Source organism: Orbicella faveolata, unplaced genomic scaffold, assembly GCF_042242905.1.
Source record: "Orbicella faveolata isolate gen_17 unplaced genomic scaffold, um_ofav_v1 contig_26, whole genome shotgun sequence".
Lineage (NCBI taxonomy): Eukaryota > Metazoa > Cnidaria > Anthozoa > Scleractinia > Merulinidae > Orbicella > Orbicella faveolata.
The window spans coordinates 317,184-338,316 of NW_028301554.1; the positions used below are offsets into that span (position 1 = coordinate 317,184).

Below are 21,133 nucleotides of genomic sequence, written 5' to 3' on the forward strand. Positions count from 1 at the left end.
TTCCTAAAACTGATGAGCTTTATTGTAGTAAGACTAATAATAGCTAATTTTCAGAATGTTTTTAGACTCGTATAGTTCTTTTTGCAGTTCACCTTTTGACTATGAAGATGTTGTCGCGACAATAAAGGGCTCATGCATATCTGTTCTGGTCATAAGAATCGTGTAGATTAAAAAAAATAAGATCAAACCCTAAAATGCCTATATTTTCAGCTACATCAACGTTTTAACAGACCTTGCTAGACTTTGTGTAACTAATTACAACTTTCCATAATTTAACTAAAATTATTAGCACTCACCCCACCCCACCCAATCCCCACCCATACCCGGACGGTCGACTTAGCAATGTCATTCTAGCAAATGTTCGTAAGAACTCTCTTTCGATCTTTAGTTAAATTATATGATGCCAAAAATAATCGGAAACAACAACACAAATATAGACATTTTTAAAAAAAGGTTGTGAAAAACGAAGCCACGCAGGCAGAAAAGTCTGCATTTACAATACTCATAAATGTCCGAAGAACATCGGAGCTCAAACAATCGTCAAAAAAATCAATTGACCGCGTCTTGTGAAGCAAGAGTTATCATACCTAGGATCATGTGTGATAGTCCGCATGGTTCACTAACAAACCTATTTCTTTGCCTTAAAAGTAAATGCAGTCGAGGCCGTTACTGCAATCATTCCCCCCTTGAACTTTCGCCTGGCATTAAATTCGTGCAACTTGTCGAAAAACTTCTTGTCCTTTTTGTCGCGTTTTGCACCCTTACCCTGCAAAAAGAGAGAACAATTGAACTCACTCAAAGCAAGCAACTTTCAGTGAAAGTAGAGTTGGAGGAGAAGGCAATATATCAAGGTTGCCCCAGCTTGGATTTGAACTTTGGGGATACGTCTTCCAAGGTTTAGAATATCCCCAGCCTTGGGAAGTTTAGTTCAGACTAGCTTTTGGGAACGCGAGCAGATTGGTGATTAATTAACCATAATTCCTTACTCCCATGGCGACTTTACAGGTACTTGCAGTCCTCTACAGACACAAAAGTTTATATGTCAGAATTCGAACTTTTTCACATTTACCTGTACAAAAGGATGGTCTAGAGCTTGCTTTGCTGTTAATCTCTTTTTAGGGTCAAGAACGATCAGCTTGCTCACAAGATCCTATAAAAAAGGTAAGAATCAGAGGAATTTTACTGCTTCATGTCTCAGCCTTCGATGACGGATGACGAAAATCATGTAAAAACGTGGCTCTAAGTCACATTTTCTTAAGATATATGAAAATGGGCTTTTGAAAAATATGCACGTCTTAGTAAACACAGAGTAATATAATGTGATGTGTTTCCAACACTTTGTTTTATCCTTGCAAAGTGAGGCAAGTGATAGGTGAGGGTCGAACACAGGTGTTTTCAATCCCGCATCCCGCCACTACTTTTGCCTCTATCCCGCCATCCCTCCCCAGCCAGAACATTTATCTCGATCCCGCCTGCTTCCACGTAACTTCTGTAACGTGTGATTTTCCGTTTTTCATCCCACATACCGCCGTCAATTTTAAAACTTTGTTAACGTGTCAATGCCTTGAATTGTATCTTGAGAAAATCCAACACTAATTTGGGGACACAACAATCCCGCATCCCGTCTATCAAAATGAACAAATCCAGTTCCCGCCGAAATATTCTTATCCCGCTACCCGCCATTAAAAGTCCTGTCATTCCTTATCCCGCCTTCATTTATACCCTCATTCCGCATCCCGCTAAACCTTAAGTTACAGTTATGTATCATAAATGGGATGAGCAAGGCAAAATAGAGAGATGATCAAAATAAATGAGTCAATACAGTATTTGAAATCTTGATGAAAAAAAGAGTCAATTTAGTCCATCTTTTCTTGTCTCAAACTAACATTCTTTAAGGCAGCTGTGCTTTCAAAGCCTCTCAATCTACTTAAAACACATTTTATAAACTCAGTATTAACCACTACCAACCTTAGCATTTTCTGATACTTCATCCCACCACGGACTGACAAATTCATAGTCGCACCTTAAGATCCTTTGAAACATGGCCTGATCACCCCGTTCATCATAAAACGGTTCAAAACCACACAGCCTGTATGTTAATTAATAAATATAGTAAGTCAAAGCAAATCACACTTGTTGCATGTCACAGGTTGACAAGTTTGACAGCCTCACCGAATTCTACAGAGACCTCTATAGTTAGGTAATATACATGTTAGTAATAAACCTTATGGTTACAGGATCATGCTGGAAATGTCAGCTTCATAATTTTGCCACGGTAGTTAATTTACCCTTATAAACTTCAGGTTGATATTAAAAGGATTACATGGTTTGTTACGGCTGGGAAGATAAGTACAAACAGTGAACAACAATTTTTTTAAAACACACAGATATTGATTGACAGGAACTAAATTATAATAAAAGCAAACTATGATTTGCTTAGGGCAAGCAAAATTTAGGAGCTGTTTGTCTGAAAAGCAGGCTGGAAATTCAATATATTTTTTTTCAAGCCTGGGAATTAGTTTGTGAAGCTAACTTCAAGTCAAAGCACTTTGTCCCCTCTGACCATTGGTTGAGGCTAAAGAGACACCTTCGCAAACTCAGTACAATGTTGTCAATTAAACATTTTTGAACTTCAAGTTGATAAATGGTTATGTGTTTTACTCACCCGCTGATGCAGTCCAACAGTTTCTTTAGAAACCAACACCTCTTTGTTTAAAAATTTAGGCCTTGGTTTTGATGATGCAAAAATCTAACCTTATTTGTGTTTATACTTACAATATATAAGCAATAACACCAACAGCCCACATGTCAATTTTTGTGTCGTAGGGTTTTCCCAACAATACTTCAGGAGCTGAGGATCATTGAAAAATCAGATAATATCATAATTTAGATCACCATATTACATTGTAATAGTGTCTAAGTTGCAGGGACGGGGGCCTCCCATATAAAAAGCACGGGGGTGCTCATCAGAAATTTTGAAAGCAACCCCTAAGAGGCACCAAGATCCTGTTTAGTGGGTGTGGCTTGAAATTTTTTTCACTCCTAAGAGGTGCCAATAATTATAAAACAACACATCATCCTGATATATTCTTTTCAGCTCAATACCCTAAAAGGAGCCACAAAAGTTCTCGCTAGAGACATAATGAGGCTAGACACCTTAAGAAGTATAAAAACCACTTTTTTAACCCCGAAAGGTATGGCAAGCACCCCTGTTCTTTTTTTATGGGAGTTGCCCCCCTCCCCCCAGGATAAGTTCATGCACAGAGATGTCAGATGGGGATGGTGAAGGAGGGGCAGGGGGGGTCACCAAGCCCCAAAGGCACCAAGAGCTAAGCACAGGGGTGTAAGCAGACGAATTAATCTGTTTATTATACATTGAACTCACTATCTCTTTTCTGATTGGCCAAGGCATACAGTGAATTTTCGAAATCAGTGCCTGTGATGTCATCTAGCTGCAGATTATACAATAATCATGTCAAGGACACTCAAGGTCACTGGCAATCATGTCATATATGACTGTGGAGCATGATTTCTAAGGGTAATCATGTCAGGCTCATGCAGTTTGTGTTGCATGCTGTCAGTGAAGAAGCAAACACATGAGTTCCATTTTTTTTCGTTCAATGTAGAATAAAACAATATTATTATTAGATTCGGTTTTTGTGATAACTTAAGAATAATCATGGTCTCAGTAAGGGTTATCACAAAAACCTCATCCAATAATTGTTTAATAGCTGCAACTAAGGCCCACAGTGAACTGTTGCCATGCAGCTCCCCTTAGAAAAACTCTCTGCAACTTGCCTTTTTACAGTTCACTGTGTGGAGATGAAGTAAGGGCAGTCAAATATGATAGAATATACTCCCATCTAAAAAGCTCCATTGACCCTAAATAAATTCTAGGTTTACACTGTAAAATGCTGGTTTTATACTCTCCCCTCCCACCTGGTTTTAACAATTAATGTCCGCTAACAAAAAGAAGAGTTATAAAGGCTGGTTTTCACTAGCAACAGAGTTGTAGTCGGAGTCGTAATCAAAGGTATAGAGCGATACGGCCTAGTGAAAATCAAACCGATGGAGTCAGACGCAAAACACCCATTCCGCTCATGACTCCGTCACTTATGATTTAGTGAAAACTAGATGGTCTGAGTCAGAAGCAGAAGAAGAAGAATAAACCAATCACAATTTTTGATTCTGGGCCTTGTGATTGGTTTGTTCTTCCACTTCTTCTGACTCTTACAACCTAGTTTTCACTGGATCACAAGCAACTGAGTGGTAAATGGAATCAGAAGAAATGGAAACACTCTGATCCTTCTGACTCCAATTCTGTTGAGCTTATGACTGCTTACGAGGTCGTAAGCTCTCTTTCCACTCCCACTAGGACTCCATTCTGACTCTGTCGCTAGTGAAAATTAATCAGCTTTCAGACATAATCCCACCTTCATCCATGTTTTCCACATTAATTAACTTACTAATACCCTCAGAGAACATCCCACTTCAAGTTAATCAGAGTTTTTTTTAAGTAGATTTATTTTCCCATGAACAGTTTATAATTAAATCGAGTCTAAAAGTTAAAGTCTAACTAAGTTTCCTTTTGATGTAAGGTATCCATCCCTTTAATGCATATCAAGTTACATTTCCTGAAAGGCTTTTTGTATGCTGCTCATATAAACACCCTTCCAGATATGCAACACCTCTTGAGTTGATCCAAAAAACAGATGGCAACTCTATATAAAAAATCAAAGAAAAATGACAGCAAGCTGTTCTGGCTTTACCACAGTATCCAGGTGTTCCACATACTGTACTTGTGTTTCCTTGTTCACCATAAAGCATCTTTGATAGCCCAAAATCTGCAATTTTTAACTGTGCATCTTCTTCTTCACTGGCATACAACAGATTTTCAGGCTAAAAACCAAAACCCAAGAGAAACAAATACATGTGAGCAAGCAAAAAGGCAAAAATAATACAAAACAGAAGGTCTCAATGGTGCTCACAGGCCAAAAAACATGTCAAAAATTTAGTCGAGGCATAAAATAAAGATATGGAACATTTTAACCATTAGCCATTTAAAAGTAATAAAATTAACCATTACCGTAAAAATAATTATGTTAGCTATGAAAGTGTCAGGACTTTTTTGTGCCTTGTCTTGTTGCTTGTAAGCTAGTACTGTAAGTCTACAATTGTTATAATTTAATACCTTTTTCCCATCCCAGAATGATCCTAAATATGTTTTACAGTTTAAGCTGCAGTAATGAAAATAACTTTTTAACTTTTTTTAAACAATGAAATTTAATTTTTAACTTTTCAAAAGTTTAAAGAAGAATTTCTGTGAAGTGTAAGGAAAACAAATTTACAGTTAGCCGTAAAACGCCAATTAATAGAGAACTGGGCAATTAGGTTGCTTAACAGCATAATTACTTCAATTTAATAACATTACTAACAACAGTTACAGTACTACGTGTCTTAACGTTGCCACCTTATTGAGTAGGTACACTTTGATTTAACTTTATGAAAACGTTTTGACATCTTTTTGACAACTTTGGATAGTTGCCATTTCAAATGGCAGATCAAACTGTGACGACTTGTTGCCAGTTTCAAACATTTGCAGGTGGAGACTTTTAAAACTCCCACCAGAACAAGTGATGAATTTGACAGTTTAACATCCCTGCCATCAACAGTTCCCATATTTTGATTGGTCAGTTCAAATGAAAGCCATCAAAAAGTTATCAAAAAAGAGTCAAAACTTAATCAGAAACTTCTCAAGCGGCAATATGGTACGGTGCTTAACACTGTGAATAACAGAGTCAAACAGCAACCGCAGATTGTTAAATACCTTAAGGTCTCGATGAATAATAACTGGATGGTGATTATGGACAAACTGAAACAAAAAATGTACATCACATTTATTTGGTTAAATTTCAGTGTCTTTATCTTCACACCCAAAAGATGAAGCTAGGGTCAAATGCATTATGCCACAAACTCTTGACTGATTATGTTCAAGTTTTCCAACTTTATGATTTGTTTCTCTCACCACTTGCTGGAGTAGATACAGGATTTTAAAATACAATTACAATAGGAAAAAAAAAACAACTAAATTAAATGTCCAGGTGGAAGGGAAAACAAATAGTCCTTTTATAACTCTGAGGTTTAGCTGCAATAAAGACTGTATTTTTCCAGTGATTGCTTTGAATTTGGGCTGTAATTTAAGAGGATCAATTAAAGCCAATTTACAGGCCAAGAAGTGAAATGAGCTTTTAAAGGTGGCTTACTACAGTTTTTCTGATACTCAGTAGTGCATGCCATGATAGCCTGCCACTGATGTCAATATTAGCTATATGTGCAAAAATGACACAAGTAACCCTAAGAAGAAACGAAAACAACTTCAGCAGTTGAAAGGCATTTTAAAATCTTAAGCTATAGTTTCAAACTCTGTTCAAACATCATTGTTAATGCCTTAGGGCTAATAAAACATGACCAACTAGGTCAATAAACAACTGGTAAAAGAGCTCTAATTTAGTCTTGCTTTCCCGGACATGAATACATGGCATCACAGGAGCGTGTGTAATTAAGGTGGTCGCTTATGGGAGGTCGTCACTTACAAGAGCTTAGACCATATTGGGTCAAAAATTTTCTTCATCAGCATATGGTAGCTGCAGAGACTTATATTATTAAACCCATACATTAAACATATTATTCACATGAAAAGTCAATTTCAAGAAACTATCCAGTACTTCCCATTGAGACATTTAAGTGGTCTAAGGGAGGTTAAAAACCCCCTAAAAATTCAAACTTTTAGCTCTAAAAGTGGTTGCGGTCGCATATCAGAGGTGGTCGCTCACAAGAGGTTCCAAATATAGCGATTTGAATTGGAAACTTTTGGTATTTTAGAAAACTGGATGCTGAGGAGAGGTGGTGGCTTACGAGAGGTGTTTTCAAATGGAGGTTCGACTGTATCTCTTGTTCTGGAGAAAACAGAATGTTTTAAATCAAGTGCACAAGATGGCCAGACTGTGGAATTATTAACCCATTGACTCCCAGAGGTTTTTGTCAAAAATGCATTTTTTGGACATTTTGGACATTTTCAGGCTGGATATGGGCCAAATTAGTTCCAATCTACTCAGAAAGGCATTGGCAAAATGACAGTATGCCTCTCTTTCTATTAGCATCGCGTTTTACCATATTTTTGCTCAGGCATGTGTAGTAATCAAAATTTTGAGAATTTGATTTTTTCGACAAGAAAGTGACCTACGTCTTTAGGCTTTTCAATTTTTAAAATATTTTTTTTTTTGCCTTTCCTTTTTCCCCTTTTCTTTTCTTTTTGCTGCAGTCCTTGACCCTCTACTGGGCTTGCTTCCAGTTCAAAAAATTCTGAGAAAGCATCATTGAGACGGGCAATTTTTAACGCGGAGTAGCCACGTGTAGTCGAAGGAAATTTTGCTCTGGGTTTTTCACTCAACTTTTTGAGCATTTTGATTCGTACATATTTCAGGCTCCATTGAGCCGATCACTCTGGGTATCAATGGGAAGATCTTTTCCTCCTGCAGAAGTTGAGCATAGATAATGCCAATTTTCATCAAAGGTGATGACGTCAGAAGTGGAACAAAGGTCAAGGCTCGTCACAGCCGGTTATGGCCAGCAAGGGAGTCAATGGGTTAATCAACCTCTAAAAACTTAACTACCATGGCATACTTTTTATCTGAGAGATATCAATAATAAAATAGTGACACTGCAACAGTAACTTTTTAATTTGTTTAACTCACCGCTAGGGCATCACATATTTGTCGGATTGCTTCAGCTGCATCTCTTTCTGAGTAATATCCTCTGTCCACAATTCTGCAGCAAATATGACATGTACAATACTCAGGAAACTCAATCAAGATTAAAGTGGTATTCTGTGACAACTGTGACAACTTAAACTGCATATCAGTATAAATTATGGGCTAAATTAGTAGTCCTAGTTAGGCTGGATAACTGTCATTTGATGACAAATCCTTAGTATGAATATGGAACTTTCTTTAACTTTTTTTTTTTTGTCAGGCAAACCCTGAGGGGAAAGTGACACGTCAGGCTGGGAGACCTTCTGAGTGGGGACTGGGACACTTCCTGTATGGTACCCCAAAACAAGGTGGGAAACACTTCCTGTATGGTACTGGGACACTTCCTGTGAAGGGTTGGAACCACTTCCTGTTTGCACCAAGACATTTCCTGTAAAGGACTGGGGACGCCTCTTATATGGTACCAGGAAACTTCTTGTAAGGGATTAGGGACACTTCCTGCAGGGACCCTAAGATACTTTCTGTAATGAGCCATCATCTGTAAACTTAAGGGAGAGCGAGTCATATTCCAGGCCACATGAAGGTCACATATTTTTTTAGAACCTCAAGCAAGGTGACAGCAATTTAAAGAACACATTTATAAAACAATTTTCTGTGGTAGAGGGTTAAATTTTGGCTTTTTTAACATTTTACTGTCTACTTCATGACATATTTTAACTTTTTTTTAGCACAACACTGACCTTTCAAACAGTTCACCGCCTGTAACAAGCTCTAGCACCATATAAATATGTGATGATGTCTCATAGATCTCATACAACCTTATCTGTAAACAATAGAGTTATAAGCATGATTAATTAGTTCTTTAATACATGCAGATTATTGTAATTGTCCTTAACACTCCAAAAAGCATAAGAACTGCAAGAATAAACTTTCATATTTTTGATACTATCATTATTATGAAAATATTTTCTGATAGTTCAACTAGATTTGGTGTGAAAAATTTCCAATACAAAGACATTAACAATGTAAAGTTAATGTGTACAGTAGGGTAACAACACTCTTAATCTCATTTTATTGGAAAATGTATATGCTGAAAACACTTTGAACTACCATATATGCTCTTAACATAGTAAATGGTTTGAACCTAGGAATATCAGTAGTTCATCTTGTGTGATCGTCCGGGTGAGGGTAATTCTGAAAAGAACTGTTGTTAGTGACTGACGTTTTGACAACCTGAGCGGAAGTCATCTTCAGAGACAAGTGAATAGTGTTTGTCGGTCGACGATGTCAAAACGTCAGTCACCAACAACAGTTCTTTTCAGAACTACCCTCACCCAGATGATCACACAAGATGATCGCAATTGCATGAACTACAGACATACTCTTGAAAAAATATACCAGGTATATGTATTAAACATTTCATATTTGTAGAATTCTTGTGTAGATGTAGTTGAGCATTATGCCTCAATCGCTTTAATACCATGTTGCATTCCCCAACTGGTGCAAAGAAAAATGATGACACTTATGAACTACTGGAGACTAATCCTCTTCCATCCCCATCCCCATCCCCACCCTCACCCTCACCCCCACCCTCACCCCCACCCTCACCCTCACCCCACCCCCACCCTGCTGTGTCTTTCTATACTCTAAAAACTGCACCCATCACCAGTCACTGAGTGGGTTTAAAGTGTTGTTTCAGGCTGCTTATGGGAAGTTTGAGTGGATTTTAAGATGAACTTACAATATTGGGATGGGCCTTCAATTGTAGAAGAATGCTTATCTCCGTGGTTATTATTTTATGGTCAATCTATAAAAAGGAAAATAAAATGACAAAAGATTTTGTAAGTAGTATTCTTTTTTGGCAATCTTAAATTACTAGATAATTTAATTCGTAGTTTCCTGATAATTTTGCTTAAGGCTCCTGAATGGTCAATTCCCTGTATGAGAAGTGCCTGCAGGAAATCATGGTAGATGTCTTTGTCAAAACAAATATCAAGTCCAAGATGATAAATGCAACTACTATCAATCCCTGTACATGTAGGTGCATCTCATAGATGAAATGGGCCATTTATGACCGTTTGCTCTGAATTCCAGGCAAAAATTTCCTGCTACCCCAAAAGCAATTCACAACATTATTAATTTTTAACCCCTTAACCTTGCACTGCGCTTCTCTCAAAGTATGATAAAAAGGTTATCACTACAAAATTTATCGGCTATATTTACTCACAGCAATCTCTGATGGACTAGGAATATTAAATAGTCACTCAGAATTATCGGTAAGTTGTAACTGACGAGTGGCGATGCCTGAAAGTGGACGTTTTACAATCATCTTAGACAGCTATATGCAATAGAAATTAAGGTTTATTTAAGGTTAATGACTTGAATCACCAAAAGATGTTGACTGTAAAACTAACATTTATTCAGAGGAAAAAAATTGTTGTTTAATATGTCTGGGAATTTCTATGGGTCAATTTTTGTATTTTTAAGCCCCTTCTTAATAAGTAAGAGAAGATAATGCCAACTTGCTTTACAGTTGTGTAAACGGCTTTATAGACAATCACAAACATTGGTTCAATCCCTTGAGTTTCTACATTTTCTCTCAAATTTACCCCCTTCTACTGGAACCACACAAAAACGACACCTGCTAGTTTGTCTCTATAAACTTAAGGGTTGACTCTTCAAAACTCAGTGTAATCATAATGCAAAATTCACATCATTTGGCTGTTCTAAACAGTTCACTGAATACCATTTCACCTATAATCCTCTTTGGTATTCAAAATATTATGCTCTGTATAAGTAAAGTGTCAACATGTATTTTTTTTGTCTTGGGTTCTTCAGTTGCATTCAAACAACATTGGGCATATCCTCAAATATGACATAAGAACTTGTGGCATTCGCAAAACTGTTTCCAAGTTTTTAACACTTTCAAAAACTTTTATTGAATCATAATCCCAACACTTATACTTTGTAAGTATGGCGATATGGTCACAAGTGAACTGAATAGAAAAAAGTGTTGAAAAACGTACGTACCCAAAAAAGAGAAAATAATACCCATGAGTATTGTGTACATTTATGACTTTCAGCCGCAAACAAATATCATTAAAAAGAACCACACAGAACTACACATCAACTGACAAAGGAAAAGAAGATGCCCGTCTCGAAAAAAACAAATTACTGAATATTTCAAATTAATTAATTTTCTTTATGAATATTTCATACATGTCACGTCTAAGGCGAGTTTATTTTCAAACACCAAGCCTTCGAATTAAATATTTAAGGCGTTATTTGAGACGGGAGATTAAATACCTGCCTTCTATGTTACAAATCAATATTGGCCATTCCCAAAGCTTTGATATATAGAAGGGCTCTCTTGTAGATATAGGTTGTGTTGTCTGAAAAAAGGTCTGATATTTGAGCAAGAAGACTTGCGGCTTTGATTGTTATAAACATCATGACATCTCTATTGTTTATGTTGTCCTTCAAAACACTGAATGGCGAGGGTGACAACATTTGCAAATTGACAATTTTACTGTACCCGCGAAGTCACTTAGGTCGAGACTAAATTATAAGCAAATGTCGGTGTTTCCAACTTTTCCAGAAGCAAACGCACTTAAGATTCTTAATGCATTTAATTAAAGGTGTAATAGGCTTAACTGCAGCAATAAAAGTTACTTCAGGGAGAGTTCGCTGTTCGAGCATGTTTTAGTAAGCGTGTGACTTGGCGCGATTCAGCATTTGTATGTCCAAACCATGCGCTTTAATTGTTCCTTTTGTTACACAAGGGAAATTTGCCAGATTCAATTTTTGTACAACAATTAAATAAGACTTGTCTTGACGTGTTTAGTCTGCGCTTTCGTTTCATTTATGTCGACGGCAAAACATGATTGTCCAAAAAGTTACATGAGCGCAATATTTAATCATCCTTGCGTTTTATTAATAAACACCCGGGTGGCTTTGCTGAAACCTTGAAATGTTATATACGGTAGTTCTGCCTTAGTTACTTGCGTTGTAAGAGTTAAGTGACGAACGAAGTCAAGTTTATTTTTACCACGATGACATGGCAACTACAGCGGCCATGACTACCGTCTTCCCCCAATCCGCAATTTGCTAAACTAATTCTCAAAGACATGCAGTTTAGCAACCAAAACACAGCCCAGGAAGCATATAACTGAGCGCTACAAATACTTCATGAACATTGCTTAAAATGTGCAAGGTGAAAAGGGAAACCTTGTCGTTTCACTTACAGTTTTAGTTATCATCTTAATCGCATAATCTTTGTTAGTTCCTTTGTGCTTGGCAATCTTCACCACCGAAGAGGCTCCCCTGTGAACAAGAAACAACAGGGAAATGAACATTCGAACACTCGATCAGTCGCGCTTAGACAACGCCAATGCTGACTAAGTTTGCAAAGTTCGATACCACACGCGATGAAGACCTTGTCAAAGCAAATTACAGAAAGCCCGGCGAAGACAACCGTAAAACACACAAAACTGCATACAGACCTTCCGAGCTCTCCGTCTGCAATGCTATAAAAATCTTTGATGTCCCCTTTTCTAGAGTGGCTAAACATGGTGTTTGCCATGTCTCAGTGCGTACTATGAACAGCCGGCGCCGATTGTAGCCACAAATAAAGCTCTTCTACTGTCTAGCGACTTTCACTGAAGAGCGAACTATTTGGAATAAATTAACGATTAACCAGGAGCTTCAGCTGCCACAAGAATTGATCAAGAGATCGACGAAGACAATGCAGTGACGTCACGCCTTCTTCCGGACTTTCTTCGATGGGTTCTTGTGGCAATTTCGCAATGGCGATTAATCTATTTATTTCTCGTTTTCAATAATACTCAAGTTCTGCGTTTCCTAGCATGCCACTAGTCATTTGCTAATAGCTAAATAGCTAACGCAGTTTTAGTCTGTTTATCTGATAAGGGCATCTTCGATCGACTTGATCGGTCCTCTTTTCCTAGCGGATTTCAATTTATCGGTAACCGGCTTTTCTCAAAGCAATTATCGTGAAAACGTAAATATTTATCAAAATATCGGCGAACAAAAAGTTAATGATGTAACGATGACACAACAATGAAGGAAATGAACATCCAAAACTGTGTGAGTCCTTTCGAATTTCTGTTTCAAGCCGACCATATATTTATAGTTTATTTTTCAACCTAGGAAAATACAACAGGAAAATCATTGCTCACAAATATCAAAATACTTATGTCAAAGTACTATCTATCGAGATAAACACAACCATGATAAATTTTGTGAAGTTTGACTCCAGCTTATCCTGATTTATTTTAAAAGTTAATTAATATTTCGTGTAAACTTTGTTGATGATCGGTCTTGATTCTAATGGCGACTGTAGCCAATATCGCACGCATGTGGGTTGTTGTTATCACTACTTTGCATAAAGTGTATTTTGTTCCAGACTATTTGTTCTGTCGTTTGTGTTCTTTTTACAGGAAATTTATGAGAGGGCTTATCACTACACAGCACTCCTAAAATATTAAGAGCCCTTGAATGTATTCGGCGGAAGTTCAACCTGTCACGCGTGACTGAAACCGTCATGCGAAAGCATTACGCAGCATTTTTCATGCGTGATGGAATTGAAGCCCGGCCGAGACCCTCAGGCGGATAGTTCTGTAGATAAGGTGGGTCGCTTCCCAACGGATACATTTTTGAGCTACATTTATCACGTGAAAAAATAGGATTCTAGATTTTGCCTCATTGGTGCGAAGTAGAGCTACAGATAAGGTTTCGAAACCACAAGGTCGGTATTTTGGGGCCAATCATCTTCCTGTGAAACGAGAGAATTCGAAGAAATGGCTTCGAGTGCTGTCAGGAAGGAGCCAGGAAACGTCTGCACGCAGACTGTCAAGAAAATTCACGGAATCTGATATGTTAGTGGCACGATCAAACACGGCTTCAAATAGTAACTGAAGAGCACAGACAAAAGCGAGTCGTCATTGGAAGCCTCAGATCGCATTCCCGAAGTAGTTACATATTTTTTTGAGGATAGGTTTGAATATGCCCTTTGTTTCCATCCTGAGAAGAGAAGTTAATCTTGATCACCCTATCTTGTTTGCACTTAAGGCTTAAAGGTTTCTAACATGCAGGGCCGAGGTTAGGGAACTGGACGCCACAGCCTCACAAGTGCGGTTCGTAACCTGTGATTACCGAATTTTTCCGCGCACGTTCTTTTTGCACAGATGAGGAAATCCTGAGGGAAATATTGGTCTGATCACGATTAACACCTGCAATGTGGTATATAATCTTTCGAACAAGCATAACGTAATGATTTTATTTTAATAGCGCCCTCCTTCCCCTTTGTAATCAGCACCTCCCACTCAGTGACCGTTTGTAATGAGCGCCCCTATCTCAATAAGCAGCAATAAGCGCCCGCTTTACAAAGAGCGCTCCTAAAGCGAAAGTGACGTAGAATCCCCCGGGGGACACTCCCTATAATGGTCTATACAGGGAGGCTCCGCCCGGAAGGAGTACCTTTTCTGTCAAAATGATATACAAAAGGGTAAGGGCTTGGACCTAGGGGTGGGGCCTCCCCGTATAGAACTTTGTAGAGTACCCCCAGACACAGAATAGATTGATTAGACGAATAAATTATGAGGTGTTCTTTCTCATCTGAACGTCATATTGAACATTATGACTATCAGAACCCTTGTTGTTTCAGTTCTTGTGTTAGAGTACAGTCTCTGTTGTTTTTTGGTTTTTGTATCAGTATCACACGCACATGTGCAAAAAGAGATCAACGCCCGCCGTCGCTAAAGGGGGCTTTCTCCAATAAGCGTCCTTCCTTGAGCTAATCAAAGTAATTTAGCGCCCCAGGCGCTAATCAAATCATTATGATAACCTTTTTATGTCTCAAAACAAGATGGATTGGCCCGCATATGGTTCATGCACGTTATCACTGGCCAAATGTAGCGACGCTCTAGGAAAAGCTACTAAAAACCACTCCGAGGGTTGAAACGTAATAAGGGTCTTTTCGGTTCGCGTTATCGCTGGCCAAATGTAGGGACCCTCTAGGAAAAGCTACTATAAACCACTCCGAGGGTTGTTACGTAATGAGGTTCTTTTCGCCAGTATCAAAGACCGCCCAACCGGAGAAATCCAATCCCAGTAGAAAGAAAAAAACGAAAGAAATGAAAATAGTAGAATAAACTAGTTTTATTTTGTTACAACTGATATAAGTTGATATACGTATGAGTTATAACTAAACATAAGCTTATAAGAAGTTATAACTTACATAAGCTCTATCTTACACGACAATTGGACTGAAAGTAGCTTGCAGCTAAGGCTAACGCCGAGGGTCTTTTCAAATGCAAATGACATCAATCTGTTTTTAATTATGCAAGGTAGCTGCAAGGTAGTTACAGTCCAATACCGAAAATACGAAATTGTCTATTGTCATACGCGCACATTTTGAAAATATTTGCCCATTACTTTTGAACAACCGTTAGCCTTAATGTTTCAAGGGCTAGCAAGAAAACCTCTCTATCTTCCAATCTTGAAATTATATTTCTTGCTGACTTTTTGTGAACAATAGTATAATAAGAGCGGCAACTCTAAGCAGCTTTCTGCCATCCATTTTAATTATTATCGTAGCTACATGTAAAATGATCAAATAAAAGATAAGTGCAAGATGTGCTCAAATGTGTTAAAAATATCTTCAGCTTTAGAGGTGATTTTACTAAATCCAAAACGTTTTACTGAAAAATGGAGAACGTACTGAGTTAAATATGTAACGTAATTTATACATGCATACATTCGATTCTTTTGTTGTCTTGAAATTAAAAGTTAAATAAGCTCTCATCTTAATTGAGATAAGCTTTTTCACTGCTGAGTCATTTCACAACTGGAAACCTTCATTGTCGCTATTGTCCTCAGAGGTTTCGATGCTTTTGGTCAGCAACAAAAATTGGGCCCTCTGGCCAACGTCGATTTTCGTCAAACCTTATTGGCTTGTAAAAGGACGAAAATAGAGAACCCAGGAAAAATAAGGTATTGGACCAAGCCAGAGGCCCCGTTTCTTGATGACGAATTGAAATTTCTATGCACTGATTGGCCGAGTGCACGTGAAAACTAAATGCTATGCACGTGCTTCTATACGAGTGCGAACAGCTGCCCACATGACCAACTTCAACCAATGACACGATAGAGAAATTCGTGTCGGGTTATATGAAATAGGTTACAACAACTCTATCGGTCAATATAACATACTGTTAGATACATATGCACAGAGGAACTCTTCTCGAAATTTAATGACGGCCTTTAATCAAAGGGATCTGCAATAAAAGAACAAACTCTTGATTTACTACTTGGGCTTTCTTTAGCTTTTATTTCTGCATGTCGTTCACACATTGCTAGTGGAATAATACAAACATTACGTGTGCCATCGAAACCCAAGAAACCTGACATTATGGCCGCTTGATTTCGGAGAACTGTGCTCGACAATTGAGGGGGTAGGGGTAAGTCGTCAAGTGCTAAGTAGTTCAAAATAATGATTTGCCTCTGTCCACGTACTGACGAATTGTTGGTAACTAACTGCCATCAAAAACCGACTGGGACTAAGACTGGGACAAGAGTTTTTGTAACGTGGCGAAAATTATTCCTGCAACAGTGCAAAGGAATGCACAAAACATACACTTACCAAGACATCGGGTGGATATCGCTGACCACATGCACTTCTCCTGAGAGAAGCTCATAACACCAAGCTTTCCTTCCCGAATATCGCGATCCTTTATTTCGCCACTGTCTATCATTAATTTGTTGTGCTTGCGCCAAATTTTTATCCTAAATTGGGAATGAAAATAGACACAATTTTAAACATCAAAACGTACATAAATCACGAGTCCTTTATCAAAGTAGCGAGTTAAAGACTAGGGGAAAATTGTCACTTGAGATATGACGATGAAGCAAGGCTGATTACTACCTAGACGACTTAACGCGACAAGGACATGATAGAGTCCAAACCGAAAGCCAAGAATTGCAACCGTGGGCAGCTGTTTCGACCTGGCTGGGTCTCGTCGGCACGGTGTAGCAGCAAAAAACAGAGCAACCAGCTTGAGGGCCAATTGTCTACTATAATGCACAACGTAATGACCTCAGATGAAACTCGAATTCAAATGTTTGCGGATTGGTCAATGTCACATTCAAATCGCGCGACCCCGTACTAAATACAAAGGATGCAAGGGAACGCAAACGAATATGCTGCCGGTATGCGTATGATCTGTAAAAGATCTGATCAGCCAAAATCAGAAACATAACAATGACGCAAGGGTGATAACTGTTAACTTAAGGGTCGAATAACTTTTGCGTTTTTTTTTTAGGGTTTTAGAACTTATCATTGTGATGCACTCATTGAGACCTGAATAAATTAATTAACACCAGTGTGGAGTGTTTACTAACATTAAGACTGGGATCTGGATTGCGCATGCTTAAAACGTTATTCCATATTGATTAGGTATGAGTTCGACCTCATGCTAAAAAATCCCGCACCGACAGCCATGGCCACTTACATTTAAGGGTCCTTACCTCATGATGCTCTTAGATGGTAAGTAAACTAGTTCCCATCTGTAAGCTTTCTTATGTTGCCATCCATGTGCCTTTGGATCCTTCCAAAGAAGGGTCGCCTGGTGGAACACAGCGTGTCATTTATATCAAGTACCGTAAACTGCCACTTACAAGCCCCTTGTTTATTCAACTTCCTAAGGGCTTGTAGACGGGCTTATAAACGGAGGGGCTTATATCCGAGGGGGCCTATAACCGGAATAAAAAAACTGCTTCGAAACGAGCTATAGCTGCAGATGTTGGTCGAGAAAGGTTTTCATGTACTGGTAATTAAGCTTTAAAACATCATAATGAAACGAATTCAAAACAAGGAAAGTTAGAGGGGAGCTCACATCCGGGACTGCTTATAACTGGATTATTTTTTTTTTACAATAAGTAGAAGGTCCCTTAACCGATGGGGATTGTAAGCAGGAAGGGGCGGGGGCCCACAACACTGACCGCCTAATAAAAACTGACATTTCTTTCACCTGCTGTATGTTAAAATTAACTATTTGATGCAATTGTTTCGCTTTTCTTCCCCAGTTTCTCAGTGGTGTCGAAAAAATATATATATTTTTTATCCTAGCCTTGGTATTCCTGTGCATTATTTGTCGAAATAGTCCCGAAGTATTTTAAGTGGCTATTTTGTTGAGAAGATTAAATTGTGCAATTTTTATAATTACCATCGTTATTTTAGGTACGATAAAGCAAGTTATTCAAAATATCACCGGCAAAAAAAGCTGTTTTGTTTTTCTAATATATTTCGGTTTGTTTTTTTGCTGAAAAGGTATCTACGCAACCCGAGAAAAGGTAGTATTTCGAAAGGTTCGAAATAAACCTCGATTGGAGGCTCCTTTTTATTTTTTTCCAGAAGAACAATTGAGAAAGGCAAAGGTTATTCCTGCAGAATTTAAACAACGGTAAAAAGCAAGGAATAAAAAATACAATCGCTAAAACTGACCTCGTTTGTGACGTTTCCCGTGTGCCAAAGGACATTCCGAAGCATTTGCGATGGACCACTCACGGACTTAATTTTCTAAGAAAATAAATAAGGAAACAAAACAATTTACTAAAATATCGTATAAACACAAGTGAATATATGAAAGATCATATATTTGAACTACGGAGAAAGATATGAAGACATGATTGATCATCGCAGTTATGCACACAACCTAAGCAGTTGTGAAATTCAAAATTAATTTTTCAGGCTTTAATTTCACAACTGCTTAAGTTGTCTGCATAACTGCGATGATCAATCATGTCTTCATACAGTATAAACATTAAGCAGCACAATTGAGCAATAAGATCATGAAATCCAGGGGTGGAATTTGCGGGTAATTTTCAAGGTATTAAATCTTAAAATTTTAACCTGCCGAAAATCATTTCTTGGCCTAAGCATTGACAAGTGGACAAAATTCTACGACTTACAAAGGGTCGAATTGACGAAAATAGACGAAATGATGACAGTTAGGAAACACATCCAAAGTGATATCCCTTAAACAGAAAGGACCTTGTAGAGAAATATTTGAACGATAATAAACACAACTCTTACGTTTGTACTTACGTTTGTCCTTCGACATGGGCAGTTCTTCAAAGCTCATAGTTTTCAATCAAGTTTTCGTCCGAGAATTTCGACCCTCGCAAAACTGTTCCCTTCTCGGAACAGATAACGTCCAAGTAATATATCCGAGCTTATTTTCACGCCTAATGGAAGTTATAAGGACGGGGCAATCTCACCAAGTTACCTTGATGTTGAAGGCAGAATCTGCCTTCGCTCTGAATGGTCTTGTATCCCAGTAAATTTGCGTTGACTTCTTCCAAGAGGCAACAAAGAATTTTCTGGGACTTTGGTACCCAAACACAATGCCAATGATATCGTCATCGGAGTTTGTGTTCACAAAAAAAGTTCCACTGTATTCCACATCGCGAAAAACATGATTTCCTAAAGACAATTAATAGAGAATGAACCCATGGATTGTGACTAAACACAAGGTTGGGTAGGGTGGTGCCTCTCAAACTCTGACACGAATATTTTTCTACCCTAGTTTAGAGATCATCAAATAAAACTAGTAGAAAATGCACGTGTGTCTACATTTAAGACATAGAAAACATGTTCCGTGTTTCTGTCGAGTTATTGAAACACGAGTTGAGGTTTCACAGAACTAGAAAAAGCTGTGGAAACACTCGGCTGTCAGCTCGTGTTCCCAAAGCATTTTATCATTCTCCCATACCTCTACACGTGATTATCTGTTAATTAAACAACGAGCCTGATTTTTCTATGAGCGAATAGTCGATGAGGCGTAGCTGAGTTGACTATTATTCATAGAAAACGAGGGAGAGTAGTCTAATCGTTTTAGTGGACACTCTCAAGATTACAGCACAAAACGTACAATTCCAAAAGCAGCGCGCGCTATCAATGAATATAGAACGATGAGAGAACCAATCAGATTCGCGGATTTCCAAAGGACACAGCTGAGTCACTAAAACTCGATAGAAACACAGAGAACATGCTTTCGATTTCTTTTAGGAAATACCGCCACGAAATAAAGAAAACAACTTGTTTGCATTGATCATCAAAATGTAAAATCTCTTTGCTCCCGCCATAGAAACACGACTTTTAACCAATCAGGGCGCGTATTTCTACGGTCTATTTTCTAAAGGCTGATGCAAACACGAAAATAGGGTCAGGAAAATTGTAAAGTTTATGTGAAAAAACTTTCTTGAGTATTTACATCAAGCTATAGGACATTTCCTAATTCGTTTACAAAATAAAGCAGGCAAAATGAAATGATGCGCTTTAACCGTGTTTACATGTTTTGCACAACCACATCCAAAACAACTACAAGAACCAATCAGAGCCAGCGATGCATAACCACAATTCTATAAATTGTTAATTGGGAACCTTGTGTAAATACTATTCAGCTCAATAAAACTGAAATGTTTTTTTTTTCCTAGCTTGAGACAATCTAAATAATAGCCGCAAGAAATATCGATTCAAGATAAAATTTCTCATGAAAATAAAATGTACTGTACCGTCCTTTGCATAGATATGGAAACATCGGGACTACCTGTACAGCCACGACGCATAGATTACTGCGCACACAAGAGCTATTTACAATACAGGGAAAATAAATAACCATTCCCCCTCCCCACAACAAAATAGACTGAGTAAACAAAAATTACCAACGAGGATTGTAGCTATGCTGTTCACAACTTGTTGTATCTCGTTGCCCTAGAAAGAATATTAAGAAAAAGCTTAGTTATCATTGAATACCAAGAAGTTTCTTGCGTTTTAAATTACACGAGCATTTAAAATATAAAAGATCACAGAGGAAATCTTTTAGACTGAGATCTAGATTGCGCAAAGAAAGGTTAAAAAAACAAAAAAGCAAATTTTGACAAATAAACAAAGCAATCTGTTGATGTCTTTACAAGTGAATATATGAAAGATCACTTCAAATGTGAATAGATGAAAGATCACTTCTTCATATAGTGTTCTAAATTGTCAAAATGATAATTTAGAACATTTGGAAATCTAGCATAGTTTGAGTCACGTATTTACCTGTTTGCTGACTTTCCATGAAGGCTTATCTTGTTCGCTGCCCGCCGCGTCAAAATTAAGGGTCTGGTATACAGAGTAGTCTGTTCGCGATATTTTCGGGTTTACAGGACACACGTCATCCCTGTCTTGTACACCATCACCATCAAAATCTTCAAAACACGCATCGCCATATGAATCACCTGACGGAAACACAGAGGCAATTACTACTCTACCCATCTGCACGGCAGACAACACAAACCTT

At 38.0% G+C, this 21,133-nt stretch overlaps 2 protein-coding genes across 10 annotated transcripts in view; both read right to left on the reverse strand.

Annotated features, from left to right (window-relative positions):
• LOC110068818 (calcium/calmodulin-dependent protein kinase type IV-like) lies at positions 1–12,508 on the reverse strand. Its single transcript, XM_089295642.1, has 11 exons — positions 12,272–12,508; positions 12,014–12,092; positions 9,511–9,576; positions 8,510–8,592; positions 7,755–7,827; positions 5,828–5,872; positions 4,770–4,899; positions 2,776–2,851; positions 1,969–2,089; positions 1,070–1,150; positions 1–766 (listed from the first exon to the last, which is right to left on the reverse strand). Exons 1-11 carry the CDS (start codon positions 12,349–12,351, stop codon positions 629–631), a joined length of 972 nt encoding a protein of 323 aa, XP_089151768.1. The 5' UTR covers positions 12,352–12,508; the 3' UTR covers positions 1–628.
• Positions 12,509–14,930: 2,422 nt separating this feature from the next.
• Positions 14,931–21,133, reverse strand: part of LOC110068880 (cartilage oligomeric matrix protein-like) — a 49,860-nt gene continuing 43,657 nt past the window's right edge. For 8 of the 9 annotated variants that reach the window (XM_020776296.2, XM_089295626.1, XM_020776297.2 and 5 more), the window contains 7 exons: positions 20,893–21,071; positions 20,514–20,562; positions 19,076–19,272; positions 18,292–18,366; positions 17,316–17,413; positions 16,432–16,574; positions 14,931–16,066 (listed from right to left, as the gene is read on the reverse strand). In XM_020776296.2, coding sequence (XP_020631955.2) covers positions 16,053–16,066; positions 16,432–16,574; positions 17,316–17,413; positions 18,292–18,366; positions 19,076–19,272; positions 20,514–20,562; positions 20,893–21,071 — 755 coding nt within the window. In that variant the 3' untranslated portion in view covers positions 14,931–16,052. Of the gene's footprint in view, positions 16,067–16,115; positions 16,575–17,315; positions 17,414–18,291; positions 18,367–19,075; positions 19,273–20,513; positions 20,563–20,892; positions 21,072–21,133 lie in introns of those variants that run through there. The other variant, XM_089295625.1, reaches the window with a different exon arrangement.